Consider the following 14,016-nt stretch of genomic DNA (forward strand, 5'->3'; position numbering starts at 1 on the left):
TACATGCAAAAATAACTTAAATGAATCATGTTTTTAACTTCAAACTTAACTTAGCTAAATATATTGTGCTGTTTGTTGGACTGTTTGCCACTCCAACTCAGGCTGCGCATCCCTGCATATATTTTGAGATTGCAGTGACATTCACACGTTCAGGGAGTATAAATGGTCCACTTGATCTGATGGGCTTGAAATACATATTAACACAAATCCTTGTCTCTGTTTACTAAATGATTTTAGCTCTTCCACCTTCACATAAGCTGAAAAATGACTAATCTTGGCTGGCCTAACCGCTGCTACACAGACTATTATGCATAACTGGTTCAGTCTAAATATACCACTTTCACAACAGTGGCTATTTTCTGTTATGATATTGTCCCCCTTGAACAGACTGCAGTGATAAATAAAGCTATATCAGCTACAGTCTTGGTGTGGGATGCAGTTGCATCAGCTCTTAAGATCATAATGTTATTTAATATTATATTAATATGAGATATGATTATATGATTAATATTAGACGACTGCCCTTAAAACTCACCCTTTCCTTTTTTTCTCATTGGCTGTAACTGTGCTGTTATTGACAGTCTGTCAAACGAGGAAGAAATAATTAAATGACTTCAAGTATTTGTTATGGTCAGTGATAGAGCAGCTTCTAAGGGCTGACCGATCCTGTAATATGCCTTTGTGAAGGTGTGAGCACACACTATGAATTCTGGTGATAGCGGGTGAACGTTGTGACACCTGATTTTTCTTTTGTGCAGCCGGGTAGTGAAAATCAGCTGATCCTGGGCGTGATGGCCATCGATGTGTCTCTGGATGACATTAAGAGACTGACTCCCCGCTTCACTGTATGTCCAGGGTTTACCTTACAGTCCAGTCATGCATCTCTGTGACACTCTGCTCACTGTAAAAACAACACACACCCCAAACTCTTACTACTGCTGAGTTCTACTCACAGTCATCTGGCCTACATTTGTATAGAGATGTTGCATCACCCCTAAGGCTCTTTACATTTTCCTGTATTCTATGATTTCCTATTTGATACAAATCTCAGAAAGCCGTAATCTCTCTCCCCCCACTCTAAAAGCTCGGCCCCAATGGATATTACTTTGCCATCGACCCGAATGGATACGTGCTGCTTCATCCCAACCTTCTGCCAGAGGTACTCGAAATCTCTCTCTCTCTCTCTCTCTCTCTCTCTCTCTCTCCCTTCCCTCTCTTTGTCTCTCCCTTTCCTCTCTTTCAGCCTCTCTCCTTCTCTTTCTGTTTCTCCATCTCTTTCTCTCTCCTCTTGCTCCGTCATCTCCTTCTCTGTCTCTCCCTCTTTCTTTCTCCATCTCCTCTTTCTGTCTGTCTCACTCATTCTCACTCTCACTCTGTCTTACCCTCTCTCTCTCTCTTTCTCAATCACTTCGGTCTCTCTCACTTTCTCCTTTCCCTCTCTCTTGTTGTTTTTTTCTCATCTCTCTGTCTCACTCTCTTTCTCTTTCTCCTCTCTCTTTCCGTCTTTCTCTCTGTTTCCTCTTTTTCCTTTCTCCATCTCCTATATCTCTCTTGCTCTCTTTCTTTCTCCACCTCTTCTCTCTCTTTCTCTGTCTCCTTTCTCCCTTATTCTTCATCTTCTCCTTCTCTGTCTCACTCTGTCTCTTCTTCATCTCCTCTCTCTCTCTTTTCATCTCTCTCCCCCTCTCTTTCTGTCTCTCTCACCCTGATCTCTCTCTTCTTCTCTCTCCTTCTTCTTCTTGCATCTCCTGTCTCTTAGCCCCACCCTCCTCCCTCACCCTCTGTTTCCTGGGGTCTCTCACTCCTCACAGAGCCTGTGTATCAGTGTGTGTCTGGGTGGCGAACTGATCTGTTTATTTTAGTCGTATGTCCTCTAATCTTCCTCAGAGCTGAGTGGGTCAGTGCTGCTGTCTGACTGACGTGCTTATCATGGTTATCAGTGATGTGGAATAACCTGAACACATCTGGCCATTCCCTGTCCGTTACCATAGTGGCCGCTTCTATGATGTAAACCACACATAGTCTTGTTTATGTGTTCCATCAGAAGGTCAGGTGACTCTGCTGCATCATTTATCCTGAACTTCCCAGCCTAACTGGCCAAATATTTACAGTTATCAGGACTGCTGGTAAATCGTAGCAGCGTTATGAAGCGGCTCTTGGAGAGAGCTGTTTGTCATGCCTCTGCCAGGAAACAAAATGAATCACATTCAGATGCTGTTTCAGAATGAGCGCTCTACGTTGAGTTGCATGTAAAGCAGCCTTGCGGTGCTGCGCCACTAAACTTTCTTTAATGTGACAGAACACAAGGTTTGAAGAGCCGGTGACCTTAGACTTTTTGGATGCGGAGTTGGAGAACGAGAACAAAGTGGAGGTAAAGTTCTGTTTGCGTTTGTGTTCGTTCTCGTCATTATTGATTGCCGACTGGACGACGGACTGTTTTATTTGGATATCGTAATGACACTGTAAATTTTTTGCCTGTAGTAAATGTCTCCCACTCAGCATGCCAACAAACACACAACAACTCTAATACCGGAGTGTGATTTAGGAGAGGGCTCATCTGAGACTTCACAGACTGGAAAAAGAAGATAAATACTCAACGGAAAATAGTCTCATAGCTTTTTATACCTCTTTTCTCTCAGATTAGAAGGATGATGATAGATAAGGGAAACGGCAGTCGGTCCTTCTACACACTGGTGAAGTCCCAAGATGAGGTAATTTCATGTTTCCCGTGTATTTAATTCTTCATCTAGAGAGAGAGAGAGGCCATTACTGCTTTTTTGACATATGCACTTATTGGTAAGTCAAACAAAAGTTGGCTTCTTGATAAAATGCTGCAGTATGTGATCTGTATTGATCACTGAATATGTGTGCAGCTCTCCCAGTGCCAGACTGGTATTGGTTTTTGAAAAATCCATAAACATGTAAAAGGGTTGATTAAACTGAGGAAAGTCGTTGATGGTACAGTTTAAGTCTGATGTTTGTGGTATTTGTCACTTTCCTATGCAGCGTTACATAGACAAGGGCCAGAGAACATACACTTGGGCTCCAGTCAATGAAGCAGATTACAGGTAAGGATCAGTGTGTTTGAGCCACAAGGGGGCGCCATCTACATCACTAAAAGTTTTCTTGTTAAAAAAAAAGAATGAGAATAAATAGGTAATAAATAATATAATCAATTATAATAAATAGGTAAATACTTAGCCATGGACTACTATGACCCCCCTATCTGGACTTAGCCATGGAAATTCTCTGGGAAAAATGTGAGAATTTATCCAAAATGTGATCTTTATATGTTTTTATATGCTTTCTTCCTCCGTTTCTGCCTTGTTTTCTCTCCATTTCTGTTTCTCTCTCTCTGTTTCTCTCTTTTCTCTTTCTCTTTTTCTCTTTTTCTGTTTTTCTTCCTCTGTTTATTACATTTACCCTTCTCTCTGTCTGTGTCTCTCTATTTCCTTCTTTTGTTCTTTCTTTCTGCCTTTTTCTCTCTGCCTTTCTCTTTCTCATTTTCTCTCTCTCTGTTTCTTTTTCTTTCTTTCTTTCTTTCTTTCTTTCTTTCTTTCTTTCTTTCTTTCTTTCTTTCTTTCTCTCTCTCTCTCTCTTTCTCTCTTTCTTTCTTTCTTTCTTTCTTTTCCCTTTTTCTCTCTATTTCCCTCTGTGTCTTTTTTCTTTTCACGTTCTTTCTTTTCCTTTCTCCCTTTTCTCTCTCCCTCTCTCTCTCTTTCTCTTTCTCTAGCCTTGCCTTAGTGCTCCCTGAATACAGTGTTCACTACATCCAGCCCAGGATTGGAGACACCATCACCCAGGCCAAATGTAAGTGCCTATTGAACATAAAGACATGTTTCTTTCTCCTCTATGAAAAAGAGGGGATACTTCAATATAACCTCCCGCTGGAGTGCCCCCACCCAACCCCCCCACCACCACCACACTCACCTCCACTTCTCATGTCCCTTTGAATCTGCCGCTCCTGCCCCCTAGAGCTGGGCCAGCGTGACTCCTCAGTTGTGGTTGGCTTCCCTGGGCTTTCGGCAGACGAGGCAACAGCTCACTTAAAGGCTCAATTGTGTGTCCCTGCACATTTTCAAAGGCTCTTTGGCCTGTAAGACACTTCCGCTCCCATGTTTTACCCATACTGTTCCTCTCCCCTCTCTCATGTGGCTTTAGAAGTAAGAATGAATCTGAAATTCTTTTAGGTTTCACAGCTGTACCCATTAAAGGAATAGTCCTGTGCTTTTCAGCCTAATTTCTATCTGCCTCATATGCAGCATATGATCCATTACCACGGACAATCGTTTCCCTGTACTTAGAAAAGAACAGAAAACCCCTTTATTAAAAACATGCTTATGGAAGAAGGCAATAGGAAGGTATTTCAGGGCCACTTATCTGTAATAAGTATGTTTTGAGTCAATGCATTTCTGTAGACATCTACTAAATGCCTCAGGATTCTTGTCTGTGGTAATCGACCATGCAATACAGACGCAGCAGATAGACTGAAAAATGCTGGAGTGTCCCTTTAATCTCACATTCTCGATACAATATTCTTATTCAAAGCTTCTGGAGTTGAATAAAATATTGGTTAATCCCTTATGTTCTTTCCTATTTTGTTCCCTCCCATCCTCTTTCCACCTCTCTTTCTCTCTCTCTCTCTCCTCCCTGTCTGTCTGTAGACTGGAGACCCTTCGATCATTCTGGCAAGTATTTTCCTCCTGTTCTCTGACTCTCGCCCGCTCGCTATCTAACCTATTGCACCTAAAATGAGCTTGGCTAACTGTTGCGGCTGACCCACACACACAGGTTGAATTCAGAGCCCTTCACCCAGCACACACATGCAGTGCGTCAGACGCTCTGGATTCCGAGAGCATGTGCTCGGTGTGCTCGCCTGAGGCAGTGAGCTTTGGCTGTTCTAGCTGGTATACTTTGGCCTAGGCACTGGCGTTGTGTTTATGTGTGCAAATGATCTGCGATTGCTTTTATTAGCCTTCGCGTGTGCGTGTATGTGAGACGGGCTGAGCAAGGTCAGGGATGTTGAGTGGATGTTTGCATGGTTTGAAGGTGAGTCGTTGAAGCCATGACTGATCCAAACAACTGCCTTGATCTGGCTTTTTATGTCAGCTGTCACTTCTAAGCATTTAGTTGGCCTAACAGCTCTATTTGACATTTTATTGATTTTCTAAGTGGAAATAAATGAACACATCTTCTACAGAGAGCGCGCTTAAATAGGGCATTTCAGCTCATTTTACTGCATGATTTCTACCTGTTTGCTGAGTTTAGTGTATTGTCAACTTTTAAATATAAAATCTACCTATAAAACATAAAATATGCAATAGAGAAGTTATAATTATGTTTATGAGCAAACAGACAAATACGGACAAAATTAACAGAAAATGTCATTAGACTGGAGTGTTGAAACTTTTGCATAAGATTGTATTACACTGTCTGGCTACTTTATTAGAAACCCTTCTTGTGTATGTCCACCTTGATGGTGCAGTTAGAGCCTGTAGACCACGTGTTGATGTACAATTTGCTAGTCATTCTGTAGCCCAGGGGTCTCAGTGACCCACAGTTTCATATGACTTGTCAATATTTACAGTTTATCGTTCCAGTTCATCCAGGCTGGTCCCCTAGTGTAAGTTATATAACACATATGTTGACTGATAGACTGATACGTTGTTAAAAGCAAAAATAGAGCACTTGCATGACAAACATGTAAATAAAGGCATAGCATGAGTGCAGCATAAGGAGCATGCATTACTGTAACTAACTTAAAGTAGCTGCAACTAACTGAACTATTACTTTAATTCCGACCAATAGCCAGTTAAATCTGCCATCATGTAGTCATTAAATGTAAGTTTACTTTATTTAAGTGACCACTATAATATTTATTATATTAGTAACAAAGTGTATTGGGGGGGCAAAGTGCAATGTTTGTAGGGATCTGAAGGGCAAGAAGACAAAACAATGCTCAAATAGAAGAAGGTCGGTAGGCAGTTGCTAAAATACTCTGTATTTTTATGACTTTGATAAGTTATATATAGTACAAAAATTCCACAGTCTATTCTTGTGTACATATATTTTGGATTTTTAAGGTAGGACTGCATTAACTGGCTAGTGAATAGAAGGTATATGTTTCTAATAAAGTGGACAGTGAGGGTATATATGCATGTACTTAATCAGGACGATGGTTCTAAGGCTGCTCTACAATAAGACCCTAGTGAATGTGGCACCATAGCACTGTATGGATTGTCCTTCTCTACCTGTAACTCTTTTGCTGTAAATGAGCTTCAAAATGTTTATTTTTCCGTTTCAAGCCACCGCTTTCTGGACAGTAGACAATAATTTGAATTGAACCACATGACTCTTTCATGTCCAGCATGTTTTGGGGCAAAAATATGAACAACTGCAGCTATTAATTATTTTCCTTGGTAGTTACTCTGTCATCGCATCCCTCATTCATGCTTGAATGTCAAACTGTTGAGATTCTAGTAATGCATAATTCATGAACGATGCTGTAACGCTGCTGTGGAGATGTGCTAGGTGACCACATTTAAGACCCTCCTCGCTGTTTTTTTTTTCCCATATGTGCTGAGAGAAAACCTTTTGATCAAAATGCAATATTTTTATTCAAGGCTCGCTCTGTGAATAAAATATTGGTGACTTTTTAACCTCTGTGGTTGTACCCCCAATTCTCTGTCTTCCCTTCCTTCTTCTCCCCTGCCTCGGTCAATTGCTCCCTCCCTTTCCTCTCTTTGTGGGATTTGATCCTCCAGAGGACAATGGCAAGTATTTGTTTTTCCTTTTTTCTCCTCATGTGTTCTCCTTCTTGTGTCACACACATGTACACATACGTGTGTTTGTATGCATAGTTTTCACTTATGTCAGAAACTGCGATTAACCCCTGAAATTGCCCCACCATTTTTTAGTTATTGACACAGTGCTCACTGACTACTATATGAGTCAATAAGTAGCTGTTCTGAAACTAATGTGAGTGATGAGTTGAAGTTAGAGCCACATTGGGGAAGTTTAAGGGTTTGAGAAAGGTTCAGCTACAAACCTAGACATCTCAGATATGCCCCAACAATGTAGGTGTTAAAGTAATAATCCTGGAGTCTTCAACTTAATTTCAATGTGCTGCATATTTATTGAACCCTTGGTTATCATGCACAAAAAATTACCCCCCCCCCAAAAAAAGTGTAGTACAAGCCAGGTGTTGCTAAATTCAGTGAATTAACATGTAAAATACATGACTATATAGAGCAAATTTGTATTTGCAACAATACAGGTCTTAAGATAAAGCAGGCAGAGAGAATGTCTCACCAAAGCTTTTCTTATAAAGTCATAGCCAATGTTTATCCAAAGTGTAGTAAAACACAGTCAAACAGCAGTTACTTTCGCTTTCCCTGAGGTTTTCTGGCATCCATGCTGTGAAAACAATCATGTTGGTAACTATTTCCATAACAACACATTCTTCCCTGGTCCACTCTCTGAAATCACTAACTGTACAGATCTACAGTGTTTCATACAAACATTTAAGTTAAGTGATACTTTTTTTGATCCCACAACCGGGGAAATTCCACCTCCGCATTTAACCCATCCGTGAAGTGAAACACCACATACACACTAGTGAACACACACACACTAGGGGCAGTGAGCACACTTGCCCGGAGCAGTGGGCAGCCCTATCCACGGCGCCCGGGGAGCAGTTGGGGGTTAGGTGTCTTGCTCAAGGACATCTCAGTCATGGACTGTCGGCCCTGGGGATCGAACCGGCGACCTTCCCTAACCTCCAGCACACAACTGCCCCAAAATTGAGCTAGTGGCCCGTACGGGGACATTACTGACAGAATTCAGCAACTTCTCAATGATTTCTATTCTAATACACAGTGCTGTGAAAAAGTCAGAGGAAAAAGTCAGAGGAAAAATATCCCTGCAGTTTTCTTTAAAAATAGAAGTAAGATTCCCAAAAAGAATGGAAGCTGTAATAAAGATGAAGACATTAAATACCGAAAAAGACGTCTCTGACGTCTGCACAGGCCTGTACTTTGAGTAAATGGAGTTTGGTGATTCATGTTATGCTGAAGATGCAACAGACAGAGAACAGAAACTATGACATTATGCTTTCAGTGTCAGCGGTGCCTAATCTGTAACCACACACTGTGTAAAACCAGATTTAGGTCTCTTTGCTGTTTCATTGTGCTGTATCAGTGTGTGGCTGACCGCTGATGCTTTGGTGTGTGAGGTTCAGTCTTCCTGGACGAGACAGCTGGAGAGTAGCTGTGGTGCCTCCAGGCTAGCAGTGCTGTCTCAATCCTTCATAATGTGTGTCAGCTAGAGCTGCGTTAAATAGCGTCCCTGTCCAAAACCGAACACAGGCGGGGGGAATTAATGCAGTTGGAAGTTTGTGTTAACGCAGTTGATCATGTGACCTTTCAGCACTTGTCTTCACTTCACTGTCGCATCACATATGTCTTTACCCTTTATTGCAGCGGTAAAACTCTCTCAAAGTCAGCAATTTGGCAATACTTTAAACAGTTTTAAACTGTTTCTCCTCCTTTTCAGTCTCTGAAAGCCTACAGGTGGATAAGTTTGACGAGTACGGATATACCTTCATCGCTCCCAGGTGAGTGATGTCACACTGATGCACAGTTCCATCAGGTATCATCACATGCATACATGATAAATGCGAATCTGTGAGATATGATTTTAGTAAAGAGAGTTAAGTGGACTCTAGTACTGCGTTGTATGACTTAACGGAATTGCTTGGTGAATAGTTTATCCAGTTCCTCAAATGGAGTCAGTCAGCCAAGACATGTCTGATGGCTTTTATCTCACCTGGCTACACTCTTAAAAAGGATGGTTAGATGGTTCCTAAAGGGCTCTGTAGTAAAGAAATGGTTCTATAGAACCATGAACACTCAAAGAACCCTTTGCGTGATTAAAGGGTTCTTTGCTTCATGAAAATGTTCTTCAGCTTGATGGGGAATGTACTGTAGACGGTTTTATATACAACCTTTTTGAAAAGGTTTTTTTATTGCACCAAAAACTGTTCTGCTATTGTGACGATGTCAAGCTTGTAACAATAGAAGAACCTCCTTTTGGTGGTATTTAGAACCCTTTTCAAAAAGGTTCTATACAGAAACATACTGTATATAATACAATCTCCATCAATCTGAAGAACGTTTTCACAGTGCTAAGAATTCATTACATTACAAAAGTAGGGACAACATGCAGGCTATACGATGGCTGCTACTATTTTAGCAGTGTCCACTTTTATCAGGGGCTGCAGCTGAGGTTTTGGAGGTGGTGGGGGTCCTGCTCTTTCCATTGGTGTCTATAAAGTGGGAAGAGTATTTTTTAAGTAATGTAATATAAGGAGTTCTCGGTACTGAGAGAATGACAATGGGATTAGAAAAATAATAGCCTTCCTATTTCTATCATTGTATATCTTAATTATGGCAAATTTACATCACAATTACTTCTGAAGATGAAACTGCATCAAACAGCAATGCCGCACATCTAATACCAAGAACCTTAGCAGCCAACCTTACGACCCAAAAACTTTAAAGAGCTGCTTTTGATTCATGTCATGTTAATTTTGGTCTTATTGGTCAGTGCAGACAAAAAAAAACAGGTAATGCTACTTAATCGCTTTGAGTTAAAAAATATTTTTCAATTCAGGGGTCCAGGGGTGTGCAAAATCTGCTAAACAGGTGCCCAACCTGCCAAAACAGCACACAAACGAATGTCTCTGAGAGAAAACAATAGAAAAAGGCATCTCAGTAGTTAAAAGGATCTTATGAAGATTGAGATTTGCATTCCCATCATTTGCCATTCACAGTCAATCAGTCAATATGTAACTAAAAACAGAGGCTCAGTTACTTGTTCCATACTGGCTGGCTGGCTGCATGTTGCTCTACATTTATTGACTAATTGACTGTATTTGTGAGAAGTGTAAATACAATTTTTCACTTAACTATTCCTTTAGTGGCTCTCTTACGTTTTGTCTTGTAGAGAGTACTGCAAGGACCTGAAGCCGCAGAGTAGCAACAACACAGAGTTCCTGATCGAGTTCAACGAGTACATTGACAGGAAGACGCCCAACCATCCGCTGTGTGAGTGCTGGACAGATGGCTGTCCATCTTTCCTGGGTTCATTTCTCAGCAGTGGGAGGGCATAAACGTGGCGTCAGCACCTTTTCTGCTTCTTTTTGGTGACAGAAAATGACCGAAACAGAACTGTAAACACAGCAAGGAAGTTTCATGAAACTCATAATACACTGATGTGCTTGAAAGTGGTGCCTGGAGCTTTTAGTGTGCTGCACTAGAACCTGCAGCACATCCAAATTCACTCTACTTAGCACTAGCTAGTACTGGTAGCCTAACAGCTTTGCCTATGGCAAGACTAGGGTCGGTTCTGGCGAACTGGTGCCCCATTGACACAAGTTTAGAAGATGAAGAGTCAAATCTGAGTCTTTTTCCAAGGAAGCGACTTCAAATGATTGATGTTGGAGTAACAGAAAGACAGAGTCTAACATGCTCTGTAGTGTATTGAGCTGTTAACCTGCTAGCTAAGTCTTTCCTTCACACTCTGAAGTCCATGCATAGAGTGGTGTATTTCAGCCTATGTTGCTTCTTGTTATAATGTAGTTCGCGAAAGTTTCTAGCAGTGTAAGCAGAATATGTGTGAGCGATGGCAGGGTTTTTGGGTTACTTCTGTGGCATTTCTGGTTGGGGGACCTCCCAGTGGTTGGTGTAGTGTAGTGGGTAACACCTCTGCCTTCTACACTGTAGACTAGGGTTCAATCCCCCACCTAGGTAAGCACCCTACACTCTACCAATAAGAGTCCTTGGGCAAGACTCCTAACACTACCTTCGCCTACTTGTGTAAAATGATCAAATTGTAAGTCGCTCTGGATAAGAGCGTCAGCCAAATGTCTAAAATGTATCAAATACTGGCCATCAGTTGAAACTGCTTTGCCCTATTGTTGAGCATTGCAGTTGAGCCTGGAGTAAGTCATTCAGGTGCTCCAGCACCATTCTAACCTCCTCAACCCATTTCCCCAGAGGAACAGGCTTTCATTTAGCATAGCTGATTAAATAAAGCTTTTGGTTGAGCGTGCCAAGTATGCACGTCTCTTGAGGTCCATTATTAAGCATGCATATATCGAGTGATATTTATTGCTCTCCTGTTAGCTGTTGTGGGCTTGGGCCCTGCCCCCATCTTCTCCATCAAGCCCTTTGATCCTAACACTGGAGGTGCGGTAATCACTCACTTTGGTGCACGTGTTAGGTGTGTGGGGGGCTGGCCTTGTACCTGCACACTCAACCAACTCCAATTACCCTGTGTCAGTGAGAGAAAGCAGGATATGCCAGAGATAGATAGGGAGAGAGAGAGCGAGAGCGAGAGAAAGAGAGATAGACGTAGTAGTGAAGCATGGAAAGTGGTGGGGGCACATTGGGTTGGGTTAAAGCATTCAAAGTGTAGCACAATGAAAGAGGCGTTCAGCGAGTTGATTGCTATTACAGACCACCAGTTGACCCAGAGTTTTTCTAGTGTGTCGCTTCACTGTTATTTATCATCATTTCTAAGCCGTCTTTAACCACTTAAAGGTCTTTTTAAGTGTATTGTGTACTTTTTTATGTGTATCATCATTTATGCACCGTCTTTATCCACTTAAGTCTTTTTATATGTAGAACAAGGCTCAGTTCATTATTCTGCAGTGTAATCCATAATCACAAAGCTGAAAATTATCTGGAAAAAAAAAAACATCTCAATTTAAACCATTCATATTTGTACAGATTTGTCATGGAGGCCCCTTTAATTGTCGTGTATGATCTTGGTATTATAAAGGGAGGTTATGGACAGATCGGTTGAGTTGAACTGAATTCCTGGGCTGCCTTCAATAAGGCCTTAATGAAAAGCACACAGTAGAGCAGAGTGAAGTGTTACACCAGCTGCCCTCTCTGAAGTGTGTGTGGTGTGTCATAAAGGAGTTACCCCAGCCTGCACATTAATGAACTGCAGCGCAACATTTTAAAGCTTTCAAAGGAGGCTCAACGCACCCCAGAAAAAAAACAACGCTTCCCCTTTGATGGATTGTTGCAGTCATATGCAGCCTTACAATACAGACATGTTTCACGTCACGCAGAATTAATCTGCACATTACTTTCTCCTTGCTTGGTTTCTCGCCTGCTCTTTTTTATGAACTCCTACTCCTCACTGACTTCTGCAGTAACTCTGTCAGAGGTCAGGATCTGGAACCTTTTCTCCACAGTATAAACCAAACAGGCATTAACGCCGTGTATGTCAAGATCAAAATCAAGTAAAGTTTGTAATCAGAACCACATAAACAGTGCAGCATACAAGACGGTGTTTACTTGACCACACAGCACAAGTGACCAAGGCATACGCTATATGACCAAAAGTATGTGGACATCACACCTATTTGAGCTTGCCGAATCTCCCGTCACCATGGGTATTAATATGGAGTCGCCCGCCTTGCAGCTATAACAACCTCCCTGTTGGAGGTTTCAGTCAAAAGAGCATTTGTGAGGTCAAGCATTGATGTGTTTAGTGGGGTTGAGCTCCTTGCTCTGTGCAGGCCACTGGAGCTCCACCACTCCAAACTCATCAAGCCATGTCTTCATGGACCCTAGTGCACAGGGACACCATCATGATCGAGCAGGAAAGGGTCTTCCCCTGCTACCACAAAGCTAAAATCATTTAATATATAAATCAATATATAGTCTAAAATGTCTTTGAATGTTGTGATCTTCGCCTTTCACTGGAACTAAGGGGTCCAAACCCAGAAAAACAGTCCCAGACCATTATCCCTCCTCCACCAAACTTTACTGTTGGCACCATGCATTCCGGTAGGTAGCAGATCTAGCAGTACAGTCATTTTAAAGACTGACTTGTGGAAAAAGTGGCATTCTATGCCATTTTTAAAGTCACTGAGCGCTTCAGGATGACCCATTCTACTTACAGTGTTTGTCTATGGAGATCACATGGCTATGCGCTTGATTTTACACACCTGTTAGCAATAGGTGTGGCTGAAACACTTGTGATCATGTAATCATGTCCTCATACTTTTGGCCATATAATGTAACACATGGTGCAGTTAAACGAATACCAAAGCATTTTTCAGTATGATCTCTAATATATCTCTATCTCACTGTCTGTTAACACAACCATTCCAACATATTTCCTTGGAGTTGGAAAACAATATAAAGTCTTATTAATGCAAAGCTACAACTCACTTGTAATAAAAGCCAAAAGACAGCTGCTTCAGCACCTGCCCAGTGGCATCTATTAGAGCTGTGTTTTTAAAGTTTCTGTTCTTTTATTATTATTATTATTATTATTATTAAGTAAATGGTCAATAATAAATAAATAATTAGGCCACAGGTTTGTCTCAAACTGATGTAAAACAATCTCTCATACATCAGGCAGTGTTGTCAAGATAATTTTGTCTTGAGATGACTGGGCTTTTTTTTTTAAGTATTAAATATTTACAAACATATATCCTGTTTTTATCCCCAGTTTTGACTTTAGTACGTTTTTCTACATCAGTGTATTTCACAACAAACTGTTTCGTTTACATTGTTCACTTCACACATTGTGAAATTTCTGCAGAAATTGTTAAATTGTTCGCTGTTATACAAGACAGTGCATTACAGTACTCAATTACAGTAAGATAAACACACAACCGTGTAAAACTGGGCCCAAAAAACAAGAATAAATACAGTGCTGTAAATACGCTGGGCAAGGCTGCTCGAGACAGTGTATAAGAACGTGATTAACGCAGAAGCATACAGACCTGAGTACATCACCTCTACAAAATATATGTAAACCAAATCAAGGCCTGGTTGAAACATGAAAGGATATATTCTGTAAGTTTGACTTGAATCCTCTCAAGTTGTACTTTGTGTCTCTTCTGAGTCACTTATAACACTTATCAAAACAGGCCAGTGCGCCAACCAAAAAGGCCAAAGACTACATTTTATTATGTGTGTTTGTTTC

At 41.2% G+C, this 14,016-nt stretch overlaps 1 protein-coding gene across 2 annotated transcripts in view; it reads left to right on the plus strand.

Annotated features, from left to right (window-relative positions):
• Positions 1–14,016, plus strand: part of cacna2d1a (calcium channel, voltage-dependent, alpha 2/delta subunit 1a) — a 172,985-nt gene that overhangs the window by 130,295 nt on the left and 28,674 nt on the right. Inside the window, exons 17-26 of one of the 2 annotated variants that reach the window (XM_017706447.2) lie at positions 759–845; positions 1,085–1,159; positions 2,300–2,371; positions 2,640–2,711; positions 3,007–3,068; positions 3,734–3,810; positions 4,665–4,688; positions 6,765–6,773; positions 8,554–8,614; positions 10,006–10,106. In XM_017706447.2, the coding sequence (XP_017561936.1) occupies positions 759–845; positions 1,085–1,159; positions 2,300–2,371; positions 2,640–2,711; positions 3,007–3,068; positions 3,734–3,810; positions 4,665–4,688; positions 6,765–6,773; positions 8,554–8,614; positions 10,006–10,106 (640 nt within the window). The remainder of the gene's footprint in view (positions 1–758; positions 846–1,084; positions 1,160–2,299; positions 2,372–2,639; positions 2,712–3,006; positions 3,069–3,733; positions 3,811–4,664; positions 4,689–6,764; positions 6,774–8,553; positions 8,615–10,005; positions 10,107–14,016) is intronic. The other variant, XM_017706448.2, reaches the window with a different exon arrangement.

Source organism: Pygocentrus nattereri, chromosome 11, assembly GCF_015220715.1.
Source record: "Pygocentrus nattereri isolate fPygNat1 chromosome 11, fPygNat1.pri, whole genome shotgun sequence".
In the NCBI taxonomy this organism is placed as follows: domain Eukaryota; kingdom Metazoa; phylum Chordata; class Actinopteri; order Characiformes; family Serrasalmidae; genus Pygocentrus; species Pygocentrus nattereri.